Source organism: Penicillium psychrosexuale (assembly GCF_028828465.1).
Source record: "Penicillium psychrosexuale strain IBT 29551 chromosome Unknown utg000004l, whole genome shotgun sequence".
NCBI lineage: Eukaryota > Fungi > Ascomycota > Eurotiomycetes > Eurotiales > Aspergillaceae > Penicillium > Penicillium psychrosexuale.
The window spans coordinates 48304-75899 of NW_026643189.1; the positions used below are offsets into that span (position 1 = coordinate 48304).

Here is a 27596-nt window from a genome sequence, read left to right on the forward strand (position 1 = left end):
TGCAAATTTAATTATCTCATCTTTTTCAGGTGGTTTGCTAGCTCTTGTCACAATATACGATAGATCGCTATTATATGCTTGATGTTTGCTTGCTCGCTTACTGCCTGCATGGTTTATCGGTTTGCATTCCATAGATTGTTTGCCATTATGTGTTTGCTTCTTTGCTTAATGTTTCCTTATAGTTCGGGACCCCCTCGAGACTGGCAAGTGGCACAACATCAATACATTCACAACATCAATACATTGTGTTTCTCCCACAAAGCCTATTGTATCTTACCCAGTTGACAGGCCTTACACCCGCATAACGTATACCTTTACATTCTGCCACTAGAAAGAATTTTGGGTATGGTGCAGGTGACATTTATACTTTCCTCAAACTTGCGAATGAGCTGCGGAAACAATTCAAAGATGCACCGTTGCAGTACAGGATCATTTTTGAGGAGTGAGATATCCAGCTTTCTAGTACAGCCGATATTATAGTTGCTGACGACAAAACAGAGTCGAAACATTGTCAAATATGTTTCAATCTGGCTGATCAGCATTATGACCATCATTTGAGTGAGCAACAAAACCATACTCTGCATGACATTTCAAAAAGATGCTAACTCTTACTGAGGGATATCCGGAAGAAACTGGACGATTATGGGGAATTTAATATCAACACAAACAATTTTCGCGGCTCAATGAAGCTATTTTGGAAGCGTTTTGTATGGGACCAAACGGCAGTGAGAGAACTTCGACACCAAGTTGGGGAAAGGGTCCAAGATTTGACCTTATTTTTTATGACTAGCCAAGTTATCCAAGAAACCAAAGACATAACAGTCTTGAATCGGAAAGGAATCGAGCAGATAGTACAGCATCTCAATGAGAAGGACCGACTTGATCTCATGAAGTGGATCTCTCCTATCAATACCGCAATGAAACAAGCCGATAAGTTAAAGCTCTGGCTCAACGGTACCGGGCGATGGTTCCTCGAGCCGAACGAATTCGTCCCTTGGTCCAATCAAGATCAAGATCAAACAATGTGGCGCACCCTTTTCTGTCCTAGTGCTCCAGGGACTGGAAAGACGCTCATGATTTCCGGTGTGATTGGCGAACTCCATCGTCGCATACGGCACGATAGTACGATCAGACTGGCGTATTTCTACTGCAACTATCGCGAGAGATTGACGATCGAGGAAGAGAACGTCTACGCACACTCTTTTACTTGCGACACACACCGCGCTAAACTACTTCGGGTATGTCTGCCGCTCCTTCAGTACTAAGTTTCCTCCTTGTCTTGGTTCAGTCTCGTCAACTACTTTTTTGTATCTGTTATCAACGTTAAATATCATGACACTTGGTTTTGAAATTACGGCGCTCAGAATGAAATGAATATTGAACACTCGATTGTCTTTTTTTTCGAAGTCTGTAATCAAGCTACCCCCTCAGACTGCTTATCTTGTTCCTAGACTTCTCCAAAGCCCGTTTTGACCCGACCCGACCCGGCCCGGCCCGTGATCGGGTCACGGGCCTAGCCCATAGGCCCGCGCGGGCTTTCGGACCCCCGTTCGGGCCCAAATCTAAGGCAAACAAGACAAATAGGCCCCTACTGCACGGATGCACAAGTAATACATCCTCGCCTGTAACAATACGTATTGTAATTATAGCAGGACTCGGCAAAAGTTTCAGTAAAATTTTCAGGAGAAAGTAAACTCAATACAATTTCCTAGTATAGCTAGAAATCATCATCTACCCTACTCTTACGCTTTCTCTGAGAGACCCGGAATAGCGTAATTGTATCTGGCAACTCTGGCTCATCTATCTCCATACTACTAATTCTATCTCCGTCCTAGCCCCCGTCCCCCCTACTACTTAGACATCGGCAAAGCCCACCCGGCCCATAGCCCAACCCAGCCCACCAAGGGAATCACGCCGTAATCCGATTGGCAGGTTGCAAATCAGACGGAAGTAAGTATCGGCTCTCATTGGCTACAAGCGGTAGGACATCCTAGACCCCCGCATGATACTGAGTTGGGCCGGTCTGCTCAACGCAACAAGTATTCTTTTTATGAAATTGGTAGGTGTAACACCTGGTCTCGACCGATACAGTCAACAATGATACCGAAATTCCAAATCAGCCACCGAGTGTTAGAAAAAGAAAGCTTCCTATCTTTCAAGTCGAGGTTTGACGGCTTTCAGTTCTTTTCTCATTGAGACATTAGCAGCTTCCAGCTCCTCCTTCTTCTTCTTCTTCTACTCCGATAAAAACATTGATTTCAAGTTCAAACCAGCGGTTTTCATGTTATCAATTGTCTTATCCTTTCCTTCCGAATTGTTCTCGGGTGTGCTGATTTGTGTAGCAGATAGACCTTGGCGGCCGGCCTCTCGCATGTGAGGCTGGATACTCGGATGATAATCATCTTGCAGATTATAAACATACAAGGGAGATAAAAAATGAGGGTGGTTATTCAACATTGAGTCACGCTTGGTACGCATCTTGCTCGTGACAAAGCGAGGCTTGAGAGATGAACGCGGAGGGGAAAAGAAAGGTTACTTATAGCATTTCGATCAGAAGTGAGAATGTAAATTTTTCTGTACGGGCTGAAGATTCAGGTGGGTGAATATCCGCCCTGAGTGCCCTGAATAGAGCGGCGAGCCGCCCGTGCAGAGACTGGAGGGCCATTTATGTTATATCGAGACACTAGCCTTTTCTCCAGATAGCAGCAAAGTGACCCCGCCACCCTATTCAGTTGATGCGTCTCTGAGTTGGGTGATGCACGATGGTCTGCGACTTTTCAATCTCCCTTTTGAGTTTCGGCCAGCCATTTCTACTTATGCCTCCACAGATAATGCCTTGGCGCTTGGCACAGCGGCTGGTAGAGTTGTGATTGTCTGTTTCAAGGCAAGCCCGAGGCTATCGCAATCCTAGCCGCTGATACATCAGGACAGTTTACGATACGACTACTCCACTTGCAGCCAGAATGCAAATTTGACCCATAATATTTCGTCTTGCCAGCATCCACAATGTGGAGAATAAATTGTTACGTAGCTACCGTCAGATCTTATACAGTCCGCAATTGAGTCCGACATTCTCTCCAAACCGCTCAACTCCCACGAGGCCCTTCATTTATTTCTTCAAGAACTCAGCAAAGACAGCCCGCAACCTTTGATCGAGAGTGCAATTAAAACTGCCTTAGAAAGCCAATCGCTACGGCAGAAGATCGAGGTTCAGTGGAACCTCTTCCGAGATTACAACCATGCCATAAGCCGCCAGAATCTGATAGAGGAGGGTGCCCCCTATGATCTGGCCTCATGGTCTTGACATCGACTCCTCGCTCTAGCAGCATCTGTACGATCTTGTCGTGTCCTCCTTCACAAGCAGTCTGAAGGGCATTTCCGTAGCGTATATCTTGGACGTTGACATCGACTCCTCGCTCTAGCAGCATCTGTGCGATCTTGTAATGTCCTCCTGTACAAGCAGCCTGGAGGGCGTTTCCGAAGCGGAGATCTCCCTCACAAAAGCAGGCCAGAGCCGTGTTACAAAGATATTAGACAATGGGCAAGAGGAAACAAGAGACATGAATATCTATATATTAAACCTGATAAAGGAAATCTGCCCTGATGCATGCCCTAGGGCAAGTGTATTGCCATTAATCTTGAAACAGCTGGGTCGAGATTCTGCAGGAAGCCAAAGAACCTTTTCACCTCTCAATCTTATCCATTGGTCCTGCCTGATCGAGATTCTTATCTTCGCACAATCTGGATGGATTGTGGAAATGTCACACCCAGATTCAATGTTAAGCCAGCCAAAATTAGTAAGGAGATGTGAACCTTCGGGGACAAATTCTAGTGTAGTGAACACTTTCTGAACATTCCAAGCAGGTACCAGCGCGCCTGTCACCACATCCCAGGGCCGCACTGTGTTATCTTCAGAACCCGACGCGATCAACCGGCTGTCGGGCGAAAATGCCACCGAGGCAACTAATTCCAAATGGCCTTCAAGCGTCCGGATAAGTGTGCCTGTCGCCACGTCCCAGAGACGCACGGTGTTGTCATTCTGAGTGAACACGCCTGTGGCTATGTCCCAAAGCTGCACACCGGAGCTCGATGCCAACAGCCGGCCGTCGGTGGAGAAAGCCACTAACGAAATCGCACTTGAGTGACCTTCGAACTTCTGGCAAAGTGCACCCGTCATAAGGTCCCAAAGCTGCACTGTACCATCATTCATGCCGGTCGCAAGTAGATGTTCATCGGGTGAGAAGGCCCCCAACGAGGCGTAAATTGAGGAACCTTCAAGTGTATTGGTAAGCGCGCCTGTCGCTGGGTCCCAGAGCCCTATTATATTATCACCAGAGCTTGACGCAAGCAGCCGACCGCTAGGCGAGAAAGCCACCCACTCAACTAACTCCGAATGACGTTTTATTGGTTGGGCGTGTTCGCCTGTCGCCGGGTCCCAGAGCCGCACCGTTTTATCACTGGAGCCGGATGCTAATAACCGGCCGTTGGGGCAGAAGGCCACTGAATGAACGAGATACGAATGACCTTTGAGGGTCTGTGTGAGTGCTCCTGTCGCCAAGTTTCAAAGTTGTATTGTTTTATCGTAGAGCCTGACGCAAGTAGCCGACTATAGGGCGAGAAGGCCACCGACAAAACCTGATTCGAGTAGCTATCGATCTTCCGGGTAAGCGCGCCTGTTGCCGGGTTCCAGAGCCGTATCATATTATCACTAGAGCTCGAAGCCAGCAGCCGGTCGTCTGGCGAGAAGGCCACCAACCAAATGCACGTTAGATGGCCTTCAAGTGTATGAATAAGTGCGCCTATCGCCGGATCCTAGAGCCGCACTATCTTATGGCTAGAGCCTGATGCTAATAATCGGCTGTTGGATGAGAAGGCCACTGAGTTAACCGAACCTAAATGACCTTTCAGCGTCTGGGTAATTCGGCCTACCGCGGGGTCCCAGAGGTGTACTATCTTATTAAGAGAGCCGGATGCTAGCAGCCGGTTGTCTAGCGAGAAATCTACTGATAGAACCTATTTCAGGTGGCCTTCAAGCGTCCGAATAAGTGTGCCTGTCGCCGGGTCCCAGAGCCGCACTGTTTTATCATTCGAGCCTGATGCTAATAGCCGGCTGTCGGATGAGAAGGCTACCGAGTCAACCGAACCAATATGACCTCTCAGCGTCTGGGTGAGTATGCCCGTCGCTGGGTTCTAGATTTGAACTGTGTTAATGTGGGACCCTGACGCCAGTAGCCGGCCGTCGCGCGAAAAGACCACTGACTCAACCCCACTCGAATGGCCTTCGAGAGTCTGTAGTTCTGTACCCTATCTTTCCTCAACTTGTGGCAACTGACATATCCAAGAAGGAAGTTCGTCTTGGAACTGCCTACGAATTATTGCCGTTTCAGGTGTAAATATGAGTGCCGCACAATAAACTTGAAGGGGCGCTTGATCAACTATCTGGATATTCTTTACAATAAATCGCTTTGTATTGTGAAGGAAATCCAGATTTGTAGAAGAGCAGTCGCCCTGCAGTTGTCAGTGTTGATTATATCTGACTATGTCCAGAACTTACTGATACGACTGTTTGGAAGTCATTGAGAATCCCAAGTATTTCCGACGCAAGGCCCAGTATACTCATTGCTTCCACCCAGTGCAAAAAATGGTAGTAGAGAAATGAGAAAGCATCGTAAATCACATCAGTCAAGCCAATGCATTGCACCAGGTGATGTGCCTAATACCGATAGGCATATTTCAGTTCCGGAGTTATATAATGCCGAATTGAATCCTTACTCATGTCTTTACATTCCACGCCTTCGTTTGGTAGATCACAAATGTTTTTACGCAGGCTGCGCTGCATGATCTGAAAGCATCGATCCGTAAGACGCTGATTCGCGTATTTCTCGTTAATCTAGAATTCACTTTTGTCTTTGTGATCTTGTAGAAGAAAATCTCGAAACGATAGGTGGAGAAGCCTGACGGGTGTGTCAAGATCATTTGGTATACTGAGCACCGAGTAGAGACGGTTTAATCGACGTTTAATATCGTCTGAGTCTCTATCTAATAGCTAGCCAAGGGAATTGATCGAGAGCGGAGTAGTAAGAGTAATAATAGCCCCGACTATATCTTTGAACTCTTTGAGCAATTGCTGTGACTCCCTTTTATCCTGGCCAGTGAGAAGCTGCTTTAGCACAGGGATATATGTGATGTCTATCTTGGACATATAGGCTGATTGGTCTTTCAATATTGCTTTAAGTCGTTGTTGAGGGCTCCAATTCGTATCACTGATGAAATGATATAAGGTAGCAGCTGCAATGAATAAAGGGACGGACCTATTAGTCAGCTCCTTCCTAGCTGTGTCTCTAGGCCAGTCTAGTAGAAGTGAGTCCCTCTGTTTTAGGTGGTGTAACTGATCCTTAAAATACAAGGATATGTCGTGCTCTATTACTGGTTTATCGATCTCATAGAGGACCAAATCCTGATGGGTATCGGTAATCCCTTAGAAGCCTAGCCTGGTCGGTAACTTAGGTCTGCTTATTAAGAAAAACCGTAGTTGCACGGACGTCGACCTTTGAACTTGTGGTAAGAGCTGAAGAATAACCCTAATGTTGTCTTCTGAATCGCATTTATCTAGAGTATCAATTACAATCACTCTGGTTATAGTCTCTTTGCGCTAGTCAAGTCCAAATAGTGGATCCCGTAGAAGCTTTTCAAATTAGTCTCTTAATACCTTTTCTGAAATATTGCGGTTATTATTAACTGCCTTTTGAACTTTAGGAAGTATTTGAGGTAGATTAATGGCCAGTTGCTTAATCAATGTCGGGAAGAGCTTCTTTGCTGTTCCTCGGTCCTCTTTACCTCGCTTGAAGAAGAAGCTCGCGCCGAGAACCTGCTTTTCTTTAAGACGGGTTGCAACTGTTTGGGAGATAGTTGATTTCCCTATCCCTGCCATGCCGTTTAACCAGAATATATATTTTCTATACGGCGATTTTGTCCACTCTTCAATTTCTCGAAGCAGGTCAATTCGAGTTCCCGGGAGACATTCACTATGTTGATTGTCGTAGGAATCAAATGCTGCTCCCTTTGCAGGCTGTAGCCTGCTAAGGTCTATCTTTTGGTGGATTATATTCATAGAGCTCCTAAGCCAGAGTCAGAGTCGGTCCTTGATAAAAAGATCTGGTTATGGTCCGGGGCATACGCTTGACCGACTTGTAAGGACAAAGAAAACGTTGCATTATACCAGTCAAATTCCTTGAGGGTATAATCTACCTCCGACCGTGCCAGTGGCCATTTCCAGGCTCGAAGTCCCCATTGTCTCCGCAATCCCTGTTGCGTTATTTCTGGGTCGATTTTCACTTTCAAATCTCCAAGTACTGATGAGCATTTTGCAATATTGTTAGCTAAGTCTTGCGCAGTAGCCGTAGTAGTAAGTGTGTTGCCATTTGATCTCTGGATCAGCTCATAGAGAGATTGAAGAACTTTGGCCAGGGCTGCAATCTGCTCTTGGAAGCGCTGAATCTCCCGCGTCGCATTCTTGACGTTATTGAGATATCGCCCACATATGTGGAAGATACTCCCGGCTAACTGGATGACTGCAATAACACTTGCTGCGCCTGAAAGAGGATCCATGATCGATAAGCTTTATACTGCATAGATAATATATCAACCCAAAGGTGAGACGTTGCGAAGAATATAGACAAAAAGGAAGCTCATGCCCCTCAAAACGAGGGGTAATGCAACAAAGTGAGGCTGGGAAGAAACTGGAAGCTGATTGGCGCTTAACCAGATCCACTGAATTACCTGGCAAGCCCCGGGGATCACTTTATTGTCCAGGCAGAAACCCGTTCAAATCAATGAAAATGGCACTTATAGAAGATCGCTAAGATGGACGAAGGATAGACCAGTAAGATCCCGTCGGTCGGGGAAGTCTAAGTGTATTGGGACTTATTCTTGATCAAGGTAGGCATTGTTGACAGAGTTCTGTCAATTGCTGGTGGATTATTTTTCCTCCTTGGTGATGGAATCCAGATCAGGTTCAGGAACCCGGCCCCAGCCGAGCTGCGGGAATTAGTAAGTCCAGGTGGGAATGGGAGATTACAAGTTTTCTGACTCTCTCAGGGCTCTTACAGGGTGGTGGTGGTAGTATTCATTTACACTGGCCCCTCGCCGAAGCGATATGCAGTATACGACAACTATATATCCAAGTATGTACATATAGAATGGTCCACTTCCTGACACTAACTTAGAGCCTCGTCACGGCCATATACCCTAGTGGACGGAGGGCCGTTCAGGGCTCAACCAAGTTTACATACAGTGACATGCGGGTATTTGGTGGATGTGGTTGGTTATTTTGAATCTTTCTCTCAGTACTGAGTATATATACACGCAATTCCTGCTTAATTTTATTTCTGATTTCGTATACTTTAATGTAACTCCATTGTAAATATCCCTGCCAATTTCTAGAACTAGAGCCTAGTAGGAGTATATATAATTAGGAAATGAAGAGTAATAGCTAAAATGTAACAATATGGCGCGGGGCGGCTGTAGAATGGTTAGCTGAGAATCGGAATACTGCTCAGTGGGTCATGCTGGTGCAGGGTATATCTGTGCCTTTCTGCCCACCCACACCGCCCCTTAACTGGCAATGTAGATGGGCTCAAATGCATGACTAATCTTGACGGAAGATATTATCTCCTGCCTCCGGGGATCCACCTATGCTGCTGTTCCGACAGTAATTTAGGCGCTAGACCTCTTTCGTCGTGATATCTACGTACCTGCTCCTGCTTCATTCTTCGGTTGGAAGCTTCTCATTGACCCGATTTACCTAGCTCCAATGACCCCCCGCCGCTCTCCCTTCACTAACAAATACACCGCTCCTCAGTATCAGAAAACATATCGTGCCAGCAGTTGTGGAACTTTTCGTCGATAGCCCGTTGGTACAGGAGAGATTCCTTCTACCCTTTCTCATCGCTTCACCCACCTCCTTTTCCTTACGTTACCGACCATGGCGACGTATTCGTGCGTTCAAGAGCATCCCCGACCGGTTTCCCAGATTATTCAATACCGAGGTCGACAGTTACGCCAGGTCCATCGTGAGTATTAGTTTTATTTGAGGCTGGTTATGAACTTGCGATGGTGCTAACCTTGGTAACTAGGGACAACCTCGACCTTGTGGGGCTCTCGTTCTGTAGCCGAAGCTCGCGCTCTTATTGAGCCGCAGATCACCCAGGAAAATGAGCAGCTTTTCCGAACCTACCACCCGGCTTTCTCATCTCAGAGAGCTGTCTGCGTCCTGACCCAGAAGGACTCAGGCAAGGACATTTGGGTGGTGCCGGAAAATAGCCATGTGCCTTTCATTAAAGCTGGCGGTCGAGAAATCCATATCCAACCTGCATTTGAGTCTCCAGTAGATCACGATATGCAGTATTGCAATATCATTTCGGATCCTATCCGCCGGGACGTCGACGTCCGGCAGGCTTTTACGCCAGAAGACATTAAGTGCCTAAGGGCGGCATTTCCGAGGTCCATCGGAGCGTTTATCTACCAGGTTGAGTGTGTGGTTATCCTCTTCAGCCGTCGGGATGACATGTTGCATACATGGAACTTCGGTACCCCTCCGACCGTTGGCAGGCTGACAGTCGGGTATACCGTTCTGGCAATGCAACCGTCGGCGGCAACAGCGGAGTCTGGTCAGCAGCTTGCGCGCATGTCAAATGCGTACGAGGTCTGTGGCGTTTTGGGCCTCAAGATCCGGCTTCCTGACCACACGGAGGCTATTACCGTCCCTACCCACGCCTTTGTAAGACTCCCAGGGCCCCCTACATTCTTTACCCGCGTTGCCTCTTTTTACAAGCGAGTCACACAGTCTCTCACACGGTTTCAAATCCCTCTACGGCTCCAGAATCGGGAGGTCGAAGTCAGCACTACGCCTAGCCCCCTTTCCTCGAGCCAAATCGGTAAGCAGTGCTGGCTAGCGGGCACCAACCGTAGGGTGAGTACGGACCCATCCTTGAATGAAGTCTTTTAACGAAACAGGTCGGACTTATCACGCGGACATATGATGACCCAAGCAGCACGTATCCATACCCCTCCGGCTACCGTCACGACCTATCCCTTATTACCGGCAATAACCTGATTGATATTCACCCACCGAAGGGAATTGAGATGGTGCCAGAATGGGCTTCATATAAAGACGCGATCCAGGGAGCACCGATGATTGCTTGTGTCTTCGATTATATCAATAATGAACACGGCCGCCTGCTCGGGGATATTCCTAACGAACAAATCCGGGCGGCTCTCCTCGAGGGCCATGGGCATATATGGATTCAGAATGCCGTTGATTCTTCTGCTAGCATTCTGTGGAGAACTGATGAAGATCAAGTCGATGCGCGGGGTTTCTCTGGAAGCGTGTTGTGCATTGGCCGTGTCCATGAAAAGTGCCGCCCACTCTTATTTCAGAATTTCCAACTAGGAATCACGGTCTGGCCAGACGGAGAATGCCAGCGGAACTCAGCGGATCTTCCCCCTGACCTCAACCATCCCAACCCTATGATCAAGGGGGGATTTATTCTACCAGATGAAATCCGCGCCGCAAAAATCCTCCTTCGATCAGTCAGGCGACAACGGCAGAACCTATCAGATCCTGTCTCGTCGGAAGTCGATCAGACCGTTCCTAATCGGAAGCAGTTCAGTGACCCTTTCTGACGTTGTGAAGGCGGTGGTCCCAGGCAGCGGTGTCGCTTGAGGCCAGACACCTCCGAAAGACCATAGGGGCTGATGAAAGGAGACGTTTTGGGACTATCGCGGCCGTTGTTACGGAGTGGGACTGGGACCACTGTTTCTTTTGAGTCTCACACGACTTGCATCTTCCTATTTTCTCTTTTCGCGTTGCTGAGCTAGGCGATGGTGTACTGCTTGCCCTTACTGCCGCCAAATCCGAGATTAGTCAGTCAAACTGACCTTCAGGGTTCCTTCGCTCGATAACTTACATAATTCCGCGGTGCCGGTGTTAGGGGGTTTTTTTATGGATTGCTAGCCTCTATGTTCTATTTTTAGACTCTTTAGTGAGTTTCATAACGAACCAGCACGGCTTGATACACTACGCTCTCCTTGAATACAGAAGTAGTAAGCATTAGCCCCCATACGGTGATAGACCATGATCGCCCATGTTGCCCCTATTACCCAGATAGCAGGTTCCAGGCCGCCGCCGTTTGCCTCGCTAGGCCAGCCGATGGTAGGCGTCCCTCTGGTATCCTCTCTCTTCTTCCCTAGACGTTCAGCAACATCATGAGCTCAAATGTTTGATTGGATCGCTGGGTTAGGCAGAATCCTTCACCGACTACACGAGTCCGACTTGCGCATTACGCAGGACCCTAGCTTATGCCTTGTCCCGCGGGACACCACCTAGGAGCAGTTTTGCGAGTTCAAGTCGAGCCTAGCCGGCATCCCAGACCGGGATGTCTCCTTACATTATGTAAACGGTGAGATTTATTTGATGCAGCTAAATTTCTATGGCCCAATTGTCCTTGGCAAGTCGGACTTCCAGAGAGCCGAGTACCAGTATAGGACCTACTTCGTGCGTTTCTATGGGCCAATCTTATTTGTGATCGGTTTGTTTTCTATGGTTCTGAGCGGATTACAAGTCGTCGTCTCTGTGGGAGTAGACCCTGGCACCACTTGGCCGATGGATGCGGCGGTCTGGATCAGCGTCACAGCAATTGTGGCCTCGTTCAGCCCTCTCTTCGTACTAGGATTGCTGCTAGTATATAAGGTAGCGAAGGAGTGGAAGTTTGCAATCCGCGACCGAGTGCGGTTATTAGAGGAGAAATAAGCGATAGAATAGGAAATGTGCGAATATAACCCTCTTGACTAGCCGCTAATTGATTCAATGGCTCCTCTTAGTAGCGTCACCTATGCCGCAAGGAGCCCAGCAAGAAGAGCTTAGTAATTCATCTGATCTGATAAACTTAGACCCCTGGTGCTGCATTGTCATATGATATATGTAGTCACTTACGACCTCGGCAGGCCACTTACATTACTCTGTTGAGGAATCACGCTTGTTCACCGCGAAAGAACTGTATTGCTCAATATTGTTTTTGTCTTGCAGATAGTGGTATTGGGGTGAGTACAAAGTACTCCTTCGATCAGGGGTTATTCAAATCCTTGAGTCTCCAACAATCAATTCTTACTGCCTAGTTGGCGCAGATGTTCATTTCCTCCGCATCTGTAAGACTGTGAGCTTAGGGGAAGATAATGATGATGTATTCTCTGCCCGGTTGTCGGGAGCTATCTAGGGGATCGCTGACTCAGCATAAGGCTGAGCCCGAGGGCTACAGCATCCAAACCTACTCTCTTCAACATACTCCTCCTTCCTCACAGACCGTCATCGTCATCATCCCCGTTGGCGTCGTCGCCATCGCCTCGATCTTCAGAATCTTCAGAATCAAATTCTTCCTCTGACAGGAGCAATGGGGGCATATCGTCGTCGTCGTCCGGATGGATTGACGGCTCTGGTAGCTCAATGGGTAACCTGAAAAATGGCATAGCCGTCTTGCGGGTCTTGAGGCGCGCGAGTTGGTGCTGGGCAATCTTCCACAGTGTGGCTTTTATCAGGCATCCCAAATGGTCTGTGGCTTTGCTCGCCGGTGTGTCTCCGTATGCGGATTCCGGTGTTACGTATCCATCCCGGTCGGTGGGCCTTATCAGTCTCATCACGAGCATCTGCTGTAAGGTTTCATGACTCTCGAGCATTGAGAGGAGGGAGGTTGTAATTGGAGCGAGTGATACAGCCCTTTGCTCCATTCCCTTCATATCCGATCAGCATATGTACCGTGGTTGTATCATAATCTACCCCTGATAACGCACCTCACAATACCTCGGCTCAAAGGCTGCCGGCGCGAGTGAGGGTAACTTATGCAGCCTCCCATTGCCGAGTGGCCTGGGATCATGGCTCGGGGGCGCGCCCGATAGAAACAGTTTCCGGAGGCCGCAACGCAATAGCTCCAGGGACTTTTGTACGAGGCAATTCTCTGGCTGTGGCGTGGTATTGCAGCTCGTATATTCGAGACGTATATTCACCGAAGCCAGGCATGCTGTGAGCACCTGGGCCGGACCAGACCTAATACCCTCAGGGTTATCACTTGGAAGGGCCTCATCCCCCGGGAAGCACGATTGAGCGCGAGCAAGAAAGTGACCGACGGAGGGAGCCGCTTACCTCTGGAAGGCCGATTTCTCGGACCAGCTCGGTGGCAAACGCGGGTTCAGCGGCCTTGATCATCGGATCAAAGCTCACAAAGAGACGGAGTTCCAGCTGTGGTGCTTGGGACACCCAGAGGGTTCGAAGGTCTATCCATTGGCTGAAGCTGATCGTTGTGTGGCCGAGGCTGGGCCCGGTTCCAGTGGCTGCCTCAGTGAAGTATGCGGTTGCGCTGAAGTGAAGCCCCAGAGGGGAGAGTTCGAAGTCGCAATGCCCGAGGTCGACTGGCCGTTTCATGACCACACACGCCAAAAAAGAAACGGTCGTGAGTGGCACCCGACCTTTTTGTTGGTGACCCGCACGCAGTGAAACCCATCGACGGGGGAGTAACTCTTGTTGATATTTGGTTTTTGTATTTCCTCTGCGTCGTGTGGGGTCCGAGAGGATAACAGTGGGATGGGATGAGAGAGATGAGAGAGTGTGAGAATGCCTTGGCCTGTTTGGAGTATGTGTATGTGTGTGGTCTTTTATATACGTCCTAGGCTAATACCTTCTCTCTCTCTCTTTCCCGGTGATTGCCCTCTCGACAGAAGAAAGGGACAAAATGAAAAGGCCCAGCTTATATACTCACCACACACAAGCAAAATGACTTTCTACTTTAGAAGCTGTTTGCACAGATTCTCCTACCTCGGACTCGGGTTGTGGTGTATTAAGATATATTGTCCGTGGAGTTGTCCTTGTCTCTCTCGTTATGTTGAGTACTCAAAAGTTCGATGTTGTATTGTATGAATGTATTTGGAGGGGAATATTACTCTCTCCTGTCGGGCTTTTTTCCCTCCCTCTCTCTCTTTGAGGAAAATATTCTCTCTCTTCTCTCACTTCCCAACCAACACCCACACCACCCACCACACTCTCATACACAACCACACCCCCCGGGTTAAGCCCATTACCAGAAGAGATCTCGGAGGCCCCATAATCTGGTGGGAAAGAGTTGCGTACCTTTTTGCCTTTACTAGATGTGAGAATGACACAGGATGCAAACTCGAAGTAGCTGACAGAGAGGAAAAAGAACAACAGAGAGAGTCCAGGGGAGAACCATCACCAGAAGAGTAGCCCACCCACTCGTCATAGAGGAGCCCAGCACCGTACTGTCCGTCTCCCATCTAGCAGTTCCCCCCGAGCGCCGGCGAAGATCCTGAGCTTGCTCACGACCTTCCGAACCAGCTTCACCAAGCTCGAGGGCAACCCCGCAAAGCAGTACAGCCTCTGCATGGAGTACGCCGATCAGTTCGTGAAGCTCTCCGAGACACTCGACGCAACCATCATGGAATGGTTCGCCATCTTTGAGTGCACGGCCATGTTCGAGACGTATAGCGCGGACGACAAATCGGTCTGGCTGCCCATCCGGACTGCGGTCGATCGCGCCCGCGAGACTGAGAAACACAAAAGGTTTGAGTGGAGTGCCGTCGCGCGGTTGCAGCAGATCGGCTACGGCACCACCTTTGCCAAGCAGTGTGCCTTCCTCGCCGCACGAGTCGTGGACTGGCCACAATTCTGCCACTGGGTGAACTGGGTCGCCTTCCTGCGCTGCACAAACGGGAAACAGGGCCAGAAGCGGCGGCCCGGCGTGATTCCCGGGGATATCGCTAGTGCGCATGACCGGCTGAACGAGTTGTCCATGCTCGACATGCCGACCGACGATATAGTCCCGGCCATGCTGCGCCCCGAGCAGGGGGAGGAGATAGGCTGCGTGATCGATCCGCACGGACTGTTGATTCCTCGGCCCGTCGAGACGCGCCTGATCGTCCCAGCCGCCCCCGTCGATCCGCTGCCTCCTCCTTCGCCTTCTGCGTCGCATCCCGAGGCTCCTCCCTGCCCGGTCGCTTCCTCGTGTCCAGCCAGTGTCGGAGCCCGAAACAAGTCGAGGGCTGCGCCGGAACCCTCCGTGATGCAGCAGGGAACTTTCAGTTCCCTAGCCGGCCTCGACGAGCAAGACGGTGCACGGCAGCCCGGAGCACGGCGGCCCGGAGCACGCATCAGCACGCTGTGGGTCTCATTCCACCGGCCCTGGACGCCGGTACTGCGGGGCCCGCCCCAGATCACACCCGGCCGGATCTGCCAGCTGCTCGGGGTGGATCCCGACCTTGAATTCCCATCTCGTCAGAAGCCAACAACGATTCCACAGCTATTATTCGGGAGCTTCCAGCATGTCTCGACTTCTTCGGATCGCCGTCCAGTCGTTCTAGCAATGGCCCAGCAGGAGGTGAACATATACCCTAGTAGACGGCGGACCGAGGGCTATCCCATGGGGGAGGGCGTTCAGGGCTCAACCAAGTTTACATACGGTGACATGCGGGTATTTGGTGGATGTGGTTGGTTCCCGCGCGCATCTACTTTGCCTGGTACTATTTTGAATCTTTCTCTCAGTACCGAGTATATATACACGCAATTCCTGCTTAATTTTATTTCTGATTTCGCATACTTTAATGTAACTCCATTGTAAATGTCCCTGCCAATTTCTAGAACTAGAGCCCAGTAGGAGCATGTACAGCGCGTCGTGCAAACCCTCACCGCCTTGCCGCGCGACGCGATCGATCTGCCTGGCCATGTTATTGAGCATGCGGCCACTCCCGATCGAGACGTCCTCGAGACACCACTCGACCTTCCATCGATTAGCCGTGGTGAGCCGACAATGAGCACCGACAATATGATATATTGCCTTATGACAAGCGGCTCAATGCCAGCGAATTTCCCCGACTCCTTTCAGCGAAACGAGGTCGAGTGACCTCTACCTCACGATCTCAGGCGGGCAGTCTTTCTTCGCTTCTCTGATACGTCTTTTTCACCGAAGTCCCATAACACGCACGGCCTAAACGATGACACTGATTTACACCGCATCGGAGGCACGTCCTTGCCCGGATCCACGCCCTTGCACTTTGTCCAAAGATCCGCGATCGAAGCAAGCCGATCTGCGAGACTCCATAAAGTCCCGGTGCAGACCGTCCCGACTTCAATGTTGACTTCGATGACTACGTCAAGCCCGGTATGCCATATGATACTCTCTTCGTTCCCACGATCATCCACCCGACACGTGCCTCGGAGCATGCGACGGCTGCCATTACAAGGAATACACGCGACGGCGAAGCTGAGGCTGGTACAACGGCAGGCAAGAGTTCAGACGAGAAAACGGACGGTTGTAATCAGCGTGTTCGACTTCAGCACCCTGCGCCAGCTGTCGGCGGACCAAGCACAAAAGTGTATCTTTTCCCCTGCGGTCTCAAGCAAACCTCGTGCCGTCTCTTGAAATATCGAGCGGATTCTAGGCGTGCGAGAGCAGCGGCAAGGGGAAAAGAGAGCAACATTCCAATTGGCGCATCTTGGCCTTCTCGAATTCCGGAAAACTCTAGTACGCCGCGGCCGTAAGTTCATCACGTGACGCAAGGGGTTCAGCTTGGATTCTGCTGAAGAAAGTCGAATTCAAGATTCCAAAAATCAACACGCAGTTTTTTGCATGATTGAAAAATAGAGGATTTTCTGTGTTTGGCGACAAGGGTATCACATGACAGAACGCTGTGGTTGGCGTGGAGAGCTACGAGAGAAGTGATTATGGACGAGGTAGCAGATAGACCGGAATCTCTGTGAGGAACGGCAATTCAGGACAGACCCGAACAGCGTGTACGCCCTTCAGGGCAGGCGTGCAGCATTCCGTGCATCATGACCGGCTCAGCTTTCAGCATTTTGGACTTTACATGGCAGATCAGACCGGCCAGCCCTATCCAATTGCAACCGAACAGCTAGTAAATTCGATCTCATTTGGTCAGTCCGCGGAGACAGACAACAGACAATCCCCGTCACGTGAATCCCGACCAGGCGCGTCATCGACGCGACCCTAGCGTCTCAGTCCACTCTCCACGCGATTTCTCGAGCCATCTACAAAGGATACATCTCGCAGAATGCTAAGTTGCCCGAGAAAATCCCAACTGTATTAGGTTGTCGACCAATTCAGCAACTTCGCTTTATTTGCATCACTAGTCTACTCTGCTTGACCCGCCCAAATCACCCTATTACCTCCTTCCTCATCCTCGAAGCAGCGCTCTCGCCGCAAACGATTCTGACGGTCAAGCCCGCGACCGAAATGTCCCCCAAAAAACCGTTATCGACATCGCCAGCCCGAACCATTACCAGACCCCATCGTGCCTAGCCTTGCTGCCTATACCTTGCCGGGCTCGTGAGATGCCGGTGAGCCGCAATCTCGACACAACGGGCGTTTGGGCCCATCCTAGCAGTCGCACGAAAGCCAAAACTGAATAACCTACGCGACATGTTCCTAAACAAATTGATCGAAGGACTGCTCGCCGCCCGTCCATTTTCGTTGCCGCTGCCGACTGCTTATGCACGAAGGGATGCTCCCCTCGGCCAGCAACCCCGTCTGCATAGCCTGTGGCCAGCGCTGCCTATAAGCCTGGGCGGTAGATGTCAACAGCCACGATAGAATGTGGCAGCCCTGACCGCCACACAGGGAACTGGACGGCTAGCTTGAGGATATCGCGCACGGGATGGATTTTCGATTGTAAATCCTGACCCGAGTACAGCACCGCAGGGGAAAACTCCCTGCACCTTTACTCTAAGCCCTCGGGCGTATTCGCTGTTTCTCTAGGGTCTACCGAATCATGCTTCTATTCGACAAACCCGGGAGTTGTACGCATACGCATTAGAGAACATCATAGCACATCTTCTCGAGACGGCGCTTTGATGCAGGAAACAAGTCAACAGATACGGGCGAACGTTAGTACCTGTGCCGATCGCGGTACCTTGTACACCATATGGCACATCTAGGATCTACCATTGGATTCGTTTCTGCTATCTACTATTCTCCTTGCTGCGGCCCAAATCGCCTCATTCAGGGATTTGAATTAGTACAATTCTCGCTAGTTACATAGACTGCTTATTCACAAGGGAATGGAAATAACTCCTCAAGTGAAATCCTGCGAGAAATCATAGCTTGGTCATACAGCAAGTTCACCAGCGCTTCCAAAACTGTGCGATTAGACTCGATTCCGTAAGGCCATGGATCACCACCAAATAGTTGTTCTATCTCTTCGAGGTCGGATGAGAGGAACGGCAACATATACCGATAAGTTGACGCAAGTCTCATCGAACGCAGAGCAATGTTTTTGGACTCATTCATCACCTGGAATAAACTCCGCGGGACGAAAGGATGCTTTTCCACAACCGCTCTCTTGATGACGACAAGATGCATGATAGGGAAGATTCCAGTCCTCTGGTAGTATTCTTTCTCGGTTTCGCGAATATTCGGGAACAAATGTCGAATATGGGATGCTTTTGCGAGGCATGGCGGAGCGTGAGCACCAATTGTGGCTGCAATCTCACCCTCTTCAAGAAGTTGACTGAGCGACTTCGGGCTTTCATTTGGGACTCGGGACACTGGACGGAGCAGCGGCTTTGTCTTGGGTTGACCGTGGGAACCAGGTTTGACTAGGTCTCCTTCAATCCAAGTAATCGTAGATAGATCGACTCCTGCATCCTGCAGAACCCCTCTAATCCAAACAGCTGCGGTCATAGTGTACACCTGGACACCTATCCTTTTGCCATTGAGGTCGGATGGGCTTGAGATAATGTCTGAGTTGACCACGATGCAACTATGGCGGAAAGCCCTCGAGGGAAACACAGGAATGCCAACCAAGTCTCGTTCACCAGCCGCGTATCGGCAAACATACTCCGAGCTGGACATTTCAGATAAATCGAACTCCATGCCTCTGATCATCCGGTCAAAGATTTCCCGCGGATGATTAATCGTGATGTAGTTGAGATCAATTCCGACAGGGTCGACAGCCTTGTTAGCTAGAGGATCCATACGGTCGTAAGGACCGCATGCAAAGGTTAAACGAATGTTCTTCCCCATTTTCAATGACCGAGGTATTTTCTCGTTCGACTTTGAGAGCTGTAAAGGGCAGGCAATTTCAGTCCTATCAATAGGAATCTATCATATTATATAGTCTCGCTCAATACAGCAGCCACACTCGGAGTTCACTTCCTCATTTGTGGTCTTTTTGCTCGGTATACCGCTTATATCCGAAATCCGACTTAACGTGGCCGCGTCTTTCCTCCGAGATTCACGCTTATCCCGAATTTCGCCTAGAACAGCATCGATAATTTGGGTGCCTATTTCGATCCTAACTAACTTGGTCTGACTTCATGCTGTCTCTTCTAGTTTCTGCTACTGCCCGCTGCTGCCGCAATTTCCTGAGGGATTGGGCCATTGCCAGCCGGCCCAAGCCGGCTCCTCCTTTTTTTCTCCAAGAAATTGGATTGGAGAAAACGAGGACCACGACCATGCTCACTGGGCTAATTGAAGGAACATATAGTTTTCCCGGAACGCCAGTCGTAGACAATGTTGATTCACTGCTTGTCGTCATCATTTACCTTCAATCTAAAAAAGCATTATTTGTTCTTATGTCTCTATCAATTTGTTCCCTGAGCTTCAGCGTTAACAAGCATGGTCGACCCTCTCTCCGTGACCACGAGTATTCTGCTCCTTGCCGGCTTTGCCTTGCAGAGCTTTTTGTCACCACGCAATGTGATAGATGACTTTCAAACAAGCAAAAAAGATGTTCGAAAGTTGAAGAAAGGACTTCAGGCCTTCTGTCAGGTTCTTGGCTGGGTTCATCGTGTGGCCGCAGAATACCAGCATGAGCTGAAAGTTTTGAATTTCCAACTCAGACAATGCTGCGGAGTCTGCTAAGAACTGGAAATAATCTCAAAATCGGTAGAACGCTGAGGTACAACGTTTGGCGCCTACATTTCCTTGACAATCAGAGGTGAAAACATTTCGAAATTCAATGACATGCTGGCTAGCCACAAGGATGTTATCGCCATTGCTCTGAGAAATGCTACTTTGCACGTGGTTTGGATTGTATTCGCTCAGCTTGTCTCGCCTAGCTCACCTTCTCTAACTCCATGAAAGTCCACCCGAGAAGGAATTAGTGTAGGATCTCCATCCCTCCGAAAAATTGGGCTACTGGCGCTTCCGGCGCTTCTGAAATTTTACTTGTTTTTTTGGGTAGCTGTCCCAACCGAGGTTACTCACCGCTCAGCCTAAAATAAATAAGTAAAGTCTCGTCTCGTGCAAGCTTGGGAAGGAGTAATCAAGTGAAACAATTGGCATAAACTAGTTGCAATCTAAGGAAAACCTAAAATTCTGCAGCGTCCGTTATAGGACAAACAGTTGATCCATCTTGCGGAGGCTTATGCAAATATCTATATTGCACATTTTACTATATCCGCACGCTTTTTCTATCAGACCTTTACTTTTTCATTGTCCATTCTGGTAATCTACCTGGTTTGTGACAAGACAAAGTAAACGAGAGCGATTGGGAGCAAGACAGGTTCATCGCTCGAAGCTGATATGAGTTGAGCGCTACAGCAGATGGATGATGGCGGCTTTTACCCTATTTCAAGGATTAAAATTTCACTTCTCGGATCAGGTGCTAAACGGATACTTTGGACCATCTGTCTCTGGCTCTGATCTGTGGGCCATATATATAAAATACAAATGGAATCGGAATGAGAGCGACGGCAACAAATCCCAAAAGACTGAATGCCCAAGCTGTTCCCAGCTTATGAAACATCGCATTCGCAAAGATTGGAAAACAGCCGGCAAATATACTCCGTAGGAAAGTATTGACTGCAATAGCACTCGCGGAGTATTCAGAAAATGTGTCAATCAGATAATTCAATGCGGCTTGGAAAATGGTGAAGAAGCCAAGCCCTGTTGATACAGCACCGCAGATGGGGCCAAACCAGAATATATGCGGCTCACTAGTCCAACCCAATATAAACAAGCCTGCAGCAAAAAAGACTGAACCAATCATCATAGGTGGGAGTCGGGCTTCGGGAACGGGACGATTGTTGTTCGCTTGGAATCGTTGACTGTAAAATCTCTGGTTGGTTATATTAACTGCGGCACCAAGGAAGAACCCGAAAAGAAGACCTAGAAATGGCAAAGCCCCGACTAGCGGATTCCAACCGCGGAGCTCTTAGAACTCGATCGGGAATGAAGCCAAACTGAGATAGAGAACCCCATAGACAAAAGAGGCGTATAGAGCGATAGCAAAACATATTGGCGTCATTAACAACTGAAATGGTCGTGCCAGATGTTTGCTTGATAGCTCGCTTAAAGTGACATCCCATTCTTCATGTTGGGCGTGAAGTGCCCAATTTCCGGACCGTAGACGAAGTTGGCGGCTCTTGTAGACCAACAGCACAGGTGGATAACTTTCGTCCAAGAAGATGGCCCCTAATATTAATGAGAGGGCCATAATTATTCCAGTAATCTGCGATCTAGTTATAACACATTGCTTTTGGTAGGCCGAGTGCACCGGAACAAACTTATATATTCAGTCCACCTCCAATCAAGATTTATGACTTCAATTGCTCCACCCACAATTGGTACAATCACTGTCCCAGACACTAGGGTGAGTGCATACTAGGGCTGTTAAATTGAATTTCAAAATCTTGAATTGAAAACATATTTTTAATTTTCATGAAAATTAAAAATATATTTTCAATTGTTTCACGCCAAGGCGCTAGTAATATATTGGTAATGTATTGTAATATAGGCAGAAAAAAACGGCAGAAAAACTGGCAGTAAATTTTTAGTTATACAAGTCGTGAGGACGCTTTACACTCATTACAATAACCCTCATCCAGTATGGGGATACGCCCATGGTAAGTCAAAAACCTTACATCTTCCTAACATATACTAAACATATATAGGCCCAGTACGAGACCCCAACCCAGGTTAGAAGCCAGCTGCCTACCAACTCCGCCTAGAAACAGGATAACGTCCGCCTAAAGTCTTATCCAGAGAGCTTAGGCTTGCCCTTCTTCTGGTGATAGACCGCCGAACCTAATGCTCAAATGGAATAAAGTTAACTAGGGTATCTGCCTAGTTATCACCGGCGATAGCGATATGATGTATGGTATGGTATACGATAACCCATCCGCTATATATCGACATTTCCGGACCTTCTATACTAGGTACTTTGAGCTACCAACGATAGGCCGAAGGGAATATAGCGGAATTGTGGCGGGTAAGAATGCGATTATACGCCTAGTAATTTTGAGGTAATGGTATTAACTGCGTTTCGCGCTTAAGCCTGGCCATAGAGGTGACTATACCTCAGTAGGCTGGTTCTGTGACCGACTTAAAGGTATCGCTAGCTGTAATGCCCGCTTTAGGTAACGATAGGGAAGGAAATTCCACCGCGTACGCTGCCCTATAGATCATTTAGAGGCTGGTCCTCGCGCGCAGCGATATAGTCCCTTTATAAACCCGCTAAACCATTAAGATAGCGAGAGTAACGACCAGAGCAATGATGATAATGATGGTCCCTATACTCCTACCGGTAGTACCGATGGTACTAGCGGTGGTAGTGCTAGCGATGGTAGTGCTGGCGATGGTAGTACTAGCGATGGTGGTGCTGGCGATGGTGGTGCTGGCGATAGTAGTGCTAGCGATGGTAGTGCTGGCGATGGTAGTGCTGGCGATGGTGGTGCTGGCGATGGTAGTGCTGGCGATGGTAGTGCTGGCGATGGTGGTGCTGGCGATGGTGGTACTGGCGATGGTAGTGCTGGCGATGGTAGTGCTGGCGATGGTAGTGCTGGCGATGGTGGTGCTGGCGATGGTAGTGCTGGCGATGGTGGTACTGGCGATGGTGGTACTGGCGATGGTAGTGCTGGCGATGGTAGTGCTGGCGATAGTAGTGCTGGCGATGGTGGTGCTGGCGATGGTGGTGCTGGCGATGGTAGTGCTGGCGATGGTAGTGCTGGCGATCGTGGTGCTTAGAGCGACTCTTCGACTGCAAGTCTTCTAGAGATGTAGGGTGGGATAATTAGACGTCGTCGGCGTATAGTTCAGCCTCGTACAAGAGTACCTGAAGCAGGACGGGGTGGCTAGATATAGGGGCTATAGGGAGCATTTTCTTACCTAGATTACCAGAAATATATTTTTGACCTATGCTATAGCACTCTACGTGGTCTGAGAAGAATACTAGGCGGTGTAGGTAAGAGCCTGTATTCGGCCTAATTAGGCTTAGAGTAAGCTATGATAATCTTATTGGCTCTCTGAAAATTCAAGGTATCTAATTGGTGGATTACTAAGAGTGGGTCTACGCCTGAGGCATCCACCCATTTTGAAATGAAACGATATTTTAGCGTTGAAATTGAAATTGAAATGATATTTTTAATTTTCAAGCGAACTTAACAGCCCTAATATCAACTGCACCGGATTTAATGTCTACGAACTTACTCCATTTGACGTTGTTCGGTCCGGCTTTAAACGGGCTGGCTGGTTCGGGAAGCGAAGTCCGACTTATCTGAACCCTGGGAAACCGTCGGCTTTAAACAGGCTGGCTGGTTCGGGAAGCGAAGTCCGACTTATCTGAACCCTGGGAAACCGTCGGCTTTAAACAGGCTGGCTGGTTCGGGAAGCGAAGTCCGACTTATCTGAACCCTGGGAAACCGTCGGCCCCACTTTTACCAGCGTCGGCGACTATTCAAAGAGACCTATCTTCATCCCCGAACAATTTCGGTTCGATAATGCTCATACTTTTAACTCCGAAAGTAGGGTCTTAGGCCCAATAGCTGCTTCCGCTTATGATTTCCAAATCGCCTTCTGAGGGTCCCACCGGGAAGCAAAATACCACCCGGGATAAAGAAACTTCTTTGTCATTTCGTTCGTGCGAGCCTCGGACATATTAACGATATCGGGAAATCTAGCTGTGTGAATATTTAAATGGTACCTCCCACCTGAATTGAGTGAAAGCTCGAATCAAAAAAGCAGTTGCTAGCCGAGGGCAAAGATCCATTCGAAAAGTGCGATTACTCCTTCAGTGCTCGCCTCCTTATCCAATAATGGCTTCCAACCCATCCCAATCATGCTGCTACCGAGGGTGCAAACATTATGGAAAGCCACTGGGCACCATCACAACCCTAAATGGATTCGAGGTCTATACCAGCCACCCTCCTAACAAGTCAACGGAGAATGGGATCCTGATGTAAGTGCGGATAATCCTCGATTTTGGCCTCATACCGATTACTCTTGGCTTACTTACCATCTGATGAATAGACTCACGGACATCATTGGCCACCGGTTCACAAACGCTCAACTCATCGCTGACCAGTTTGCGACGAATGGCTATTTTGTTATGATGCCGGACCTCTTTCACGGTGACCCTGTACCGCTGAACAAACCAGGCGAATTCGACATGCAGAAGTGGAGAATGGGAGAATACCATCCCCAAGGAAAAGCTCATCTTCCCATAGATATCGATCCTATTGTTGAGACTTGCATCAGAGAGATGCATACAAACTTTAATTGTAAGGTACGTATTTTTGGAGTTGTCGAAGACAATATTTACTGAGGATAAACTAGAAACTCGGAGCTGTGGGGTACTGTTTCGGCGGCAAATATGTCGTTCGACACCTACTTCCGGGAAAGATTGACGTTGGGTACACTGCGCACCCATCGCACGTCGAAGCGAATGAATTAAAAAGCATAAAGGGCCCGCTGGCCATTGCTGCCGCCGAGCTTGATGCCATATTTCCCGCAGAGAAGCGCCAGGAGACGGAGGCTATCTTAAAAGAATTGAACCTTCCCTGGCAAATGAACCTATATGGTGGTGTCAAGCATGGCTTTGCGGTGCGAGGCGATCACGAGAGCCCGGTGGTGAGATACGCGATGCAGAGCGCGTTCCTGCAAGCACTTGAGTGGTTCAAGGAGCATCTTAGTAGTTAAGAATGCAACCTACCTATTTATCTATTGATAAGATTTGCCATAGCGAGGCCAGTCCGAATGCATAGAGAAATCCAATTTCGCATTACAGGCCTTGGTGCTTAAACATAGCAATAACGGATTGACCCATCAGTAAGCGAGGTGAAAGAAATTGGAAGATTGGAGAGTTATAAAGTGAAATAACTCGTTACGTGACGCTTACTGGGCATATCATAGGCAACTTGTGTTGATATTCCTACCGTACAATGTCTTTGTGTCTCACAAATCTAACAATGGTGGTGTACATATATTTGTGTTATATTTCCCCACGGAATGATCTTACTTCCAAAAGTTAATACCTTAGTCTGTCTATATATACCTCAAACACAAAGATTTGTTTACATATAGGCTTGCAACTTTTAACGCCAAGTCTTTCTTTGTCTAGAACCGATCGTGAGGAGTTACATCGAGCAAGCCCTCGCCTGTTCAAGCGTGATGTGGCATCAAATGCAGCTTCATAGGCCTTCAGACATACGATCCCGCCAAAGTCCATCCTTCAGGGGAGCGGATTTCCGTCGGGCCAAGGACAACATCTATGATGATCTTCCGAAGATGCAGCTATCTCAATGTATCTCTAACCAGTGACAAGATTGCGGACGGCCTGCCCCCGGGATGTTGTTATCTCACGATACATTCGACCAGTGACAAGATTGCTCGCAAGTCTCCCGTGTCCATCCTATGCAGGCTTGGCTTCTGGCGTGATCAGATTGTTTCATGCAGAGAGGTAACCACCCTGTTTCTTCCGCCATCCTTCTGGGCAACGCGGGGAGATGGAAGGTGTACAGGAGAGAGGAGACCGCGGCATTCCATTCGAAACGGCATCATGTATCCAGTGGCTATAAAGCAGGCAATCTCCTCTTCAGAATTGAATCTTTCTTATTCCAGCAGCATCCAAGATATCAGGATTACAACTTCATCTTCTTTTAGTGAATCAACCTTTTTGACATCCGAGCATCATGCGTTTTACTGCCCTTTCCACGGTACTTCTGGCTCTAGCACAGCATGTGCATGCCTTGCCAGTCGAAACCAACGAGACTTCTGCTCTCGATATCACCTTGAGTCGTGTCACTGACACCCGTATCAAGGCTGTCGTGAAGAACTCTGGCAGCGAAGATGTCACATTTGTGCATCTCAACTTCTTCCGTGACACCGCACCGGTAAAGAAGGTCAATGTCTTCAAGAACGGTATATGAAATTTCTCCAGACCTTATCGGTTCAAAGCTAACTTAATATCAGATGCTGAAATCACTTTTGAGGGAATCAAGCGCCGGTTCGCCCTCGAGGGTCTCGCTGAGGAATCCCTCACCTCCCTCGCTGCAGGAGAGACCTTCGAAGATGAATTTGACATTGCCGCTACCAGTGACTTGTCTAGTGGAGGCCCATTGACTCTTCGTTCCACTGGCCTCGTGCCCCTGGTCACTGATGGCACAATCACTGGATATCTGCCATACCGTTCCAATGATCTGAAGATCGAGGTTGACGGTGTCAAGGCATCCCGGGTGCTGAAGGCTATCAAGCCGCTAGATCGTCGTGCTCTTCAAACTTGCAGTAATGCAAGCAAGAAGTCTGCACTTGCCAATGCTCTTAAGAACACCGTGACGCTAGCAAGCAATGCTGCAGAGGCTGCCCTTTCTGGATCTTCCACTAAGTATGTGCATAGCGTTCTACTACCAATTAACCATTCTAATAGCGTCCCATAGGTTCAATGAGTACTTCAAGACTACCAGCACCGCTACACGCAAGGTCGTGGCTGCTCGCCTTCAGGCTGTGGCAAAAAAGGCCGGCTCGGTGACTGCCACTAAGTACTACTGCGAAGATACCTTGGGATAGTCAGTACCCCCTTTCGATAAAAACTTGACGTGCATATGACTAACACATGTTAATACAAATAGCTGCCAAACCAATGTCTTGGCTTACACTCTGCCATCTCAAAATGTGATCGCCAATTGTGATATCTACTACAGCAAGCTCCCAGCGTTGACTAGCACATGCCACAGCCAAGACCAAGCAACCACAACTCTCCACGAGCTCACCCATGCTCCTGGCGTGTACAGCCCGGGAACCGAAGATAACGGATACGGATACAGCGCCGCGACAGCCCTCACTAGCGCAAAAGCTGTGTTGAACGCTGACTCGTATGCACTGTATGCCAATGGTTAGTGTTCGATGTTGAGTCCGCTTGAAGAAAATCAGCTAATCAGCAAACAGCAATCGCCCTTGGCTGCTGAATGGTCAGTTCTCCATACAATTGCTCCCGGGGGTGACTTACGAAGAACCAGGATCAATTTGAGTTCGCCAGATACCAAGTTGGATACATGTTCTGACGAGGTTTGCAAAGAGAGACTAGTTGTGACAGGATATTGGTTGAGAATATAAATCTGCAGTGATGATAAATATCTTCGCCTTGTTATAATGTAAACATAGTCCATTGTTTGAAAGGCCGTACTACACGCGTACACAGATCGGGACGTTACCTGAGTTCAGGACCTTCTTGGCCTTATTCCTACCACTAATGATTACTTTGCGGATATACGAGTCTTCGGCGGCAGACTCGCACTCTCTATCAGA

General features: G+C 48.7%; 12 protein-coding genes across 12 annotated transcripts; 6 read left to right on the forward strand and 6 right to left on the reverse strand.

Moving 5' to 3' along the window:
- Positions 1 to 782: 782 nt before the first annotated feature.
- Positions 783 to 1265, forward strand: N7518_005821 (uncharacterized protein; the record flags this gene model as incomplete). The annotated part of the gene is made up of 1 exon (XM_057186748.1): positions 783 to 1265. One exon carries the CDS (start codon positions 783 to 785, stop codon positions 1263 to 1265), a length of 483 nt encoding a protein of 160 aa, XP_057038451.1.
- Positions 1266 to 3696: 2431 nt separating this feature from the next.
- N7518_005822 (WD40 repeat domain-containing protein) lies at positions 3697 to 4701 on the reverse strand (the record flags this gene model as incomplete). The annotated part of the gene is made up of 3 exons (XM_057186749.1): positions 3697 to 3709; positions 3768 to 4548; positions 4608 to 4701. 3 exons carry the CDS (start codon positions 4699 to 4701, stop codon positions 3697 to 3699), a joined length of 888 nt encoding a protein of 295 aa, XP_057038452.1.
- A 1345-nt stretch (positions 4702 to 6046) lies between these two features.
- On the reverse strand, positions 6047 to 7608 carry N7518_005823 (uncharacterized protein; the record flags this gene model as incomplete). The annotated part of the gene is made up of 4 exons (XM_057186750.1): positions 6047 to 6477; positions 6528 to 6609; positions 6710 to 7118; positions 7178 to 7608. The coding sequence occupies 4 exons, from the start codon at positions 7606 to 7608 to the stop codon at positions 6047 to 6049; spliced, it is 1353 nt and encodes a 450-aa protein (XP_057038453.1).
- A 1375-nt stretch (positions 7609 to 8983) lies between these two features.
- On the forward strand, positions 8984 to 10683 carry N7518_005824 (uncharacterized protein; the record flags this gene model as incomplete). Its single annotated transcript, XM_057186751.1, has 3 exons — positions 8984 to 9071; positions 9135 to 9970; positions 10015 to 10683. 3 exons carry the CDS (start codon positions 8984 to 8986, stop codon positions 10681 to 10683), a joined length of 1593 nt encoding a protein of 530 aa, XP_057038454.1.
- A 1668-nt stretch (positions 10684 to 12351) lies between these two features.
- Positions 12352 to 12729, reverse strand: N7518_005825 (uncharacterized protein; the record flags this gene model as incomplete). Its single annotated transcript, XM_057186752.1, has 1 exon — positions 12352 to 12729. The coding sequence occupies one exon, from the start codon at positions 12727 to 12729 to the stop codon at positions 12352 to 12354; it is 378 nt and encodes a 125-aa protein (XP_057038455.1).
- Positions 12730 to 13129: 400 nt separating this feature from the next.
- On the reverse strand, positions 13130 to 13471 carry N7518_005826 (uncharacterized protein; the record flags this gene model as incomplete). The annotated part of the gene is made up of 1 exon (XM_057186753.1): positions 13130 to 13471. The coding sequence occupies one exon, from the start codon at positions 13469 to 13471 to the stop codon at positions 13130 to 13132; it is 342 nt and encodes a 113-aa protein (XP_057038456.1).
- Positions 13472 to 14198: 727 nt separating this feature from the next.
- On the forward strand, positions 14199 to 15959 carry N7518_005827 (uncharacterized protein; the record flags this gene model as incomplete). The annotated part of the gene is made up of 3 exons (XM_057186754.1): positions 14199 to 14221; positions 14345 to 15662; positions 15726 to 15959. The coding sequence occupies 3 exons, from the start codon at positions 14199 to 14201 to the stop codon at positions 15957 to 15959; spliced, it is 1575 nt and encodes a 524-aa protein (XP_057038457.1).
- Positions 15960 to 18119: 2160 nt separating this feature from the next.
- Positions 18120 to 19097, reverse strand: N7518_005828 (uncharacterized protein; the record flags this gene model as incomplete). The annotated part of the gene is made up of 1 exon (XM_057186755.1): positions 18120 to 19097. One exon carries the CDS (start codon positions 19095 to 19097, stop codon positions 18120 to 18122), a length of 978 nt encoding a protein of 325 aa, XP_057038458.1.
- Positions 19098 to 20682: 1585 nt separating this feature from the next.
- N7518_005829 (uncharacterized protein) lies at positions 20683 to 21680 on the reverse strand (the record flags this gene model as incomplete). The annotated part of the gene is made up of 3 exons (XM_057186756.1): positions 20683 to 21230; positions 21261 to 21535; positions 21574 to 21680. Coding segments are annotated over 3 exons (930 nt in total), but the record flags the coding sequence as incomplete, so codon positions are not given.
- A 742-nt stretch (positions 21681 to 22422) lies between these two features.
- Positions 22423 to 23042, forward strand: N7518_005830 (uncharacterized protein; the record flags this gene model as incomplete). Its single annotated transcript, XM_057186757.1, has 2 exons — positions 22423 to 22463; positions 22550 to 23042. 2 exons carry the CDS (start codon positions 22423 to 22425, stop codon positions 23040 to 23042), a joined length of 534 nt encoding a protein of 177 aa, XP_057038460.1.
- A 1067-nt stretch (positions 23043 to 24109) lies between these two features.
- On the forward strand, positions 24110 to 24992 carry N7518_005831 (uncharacterized protein; the record flags this gene model as incomplete). Its single annotated transcript, XM_057186758.1, has 3 exons — positions 24110 to 24252; positions 24324 to 24579; positions 24630 to 24992. 3 exons carry the CDS (start codon positions 24110 to 24112, stop codon positions 24990 to 24992), a joined length of 762 nt encoding a protein of 253 aa, XP_057038461.1.
- Positions 24993 to 25984: 992 nt separating this feature from the next.
- On the forward strand, positions 25985 to 27188 carry mep20 (uncharacterized protein; the record flags this gene model as incomplete). Its single annotated transcript, XM_057186759.1, has 4 exons — positions 25985 to 26213; positions 26265 to 26676; positions 26729 to 26857; positions 26921 to 27188. The coding sequence occupies 4 exons, from the start codon at positions 25985 to 25987 to the stop codon at positions 27186 to 27188; spliced, it is 1038 nt and encodes a 345-aa protein (XP_057038462.1).
- Between the last annotated feature and the right edge of the window lie 408 nt (positions 27189 to 27596).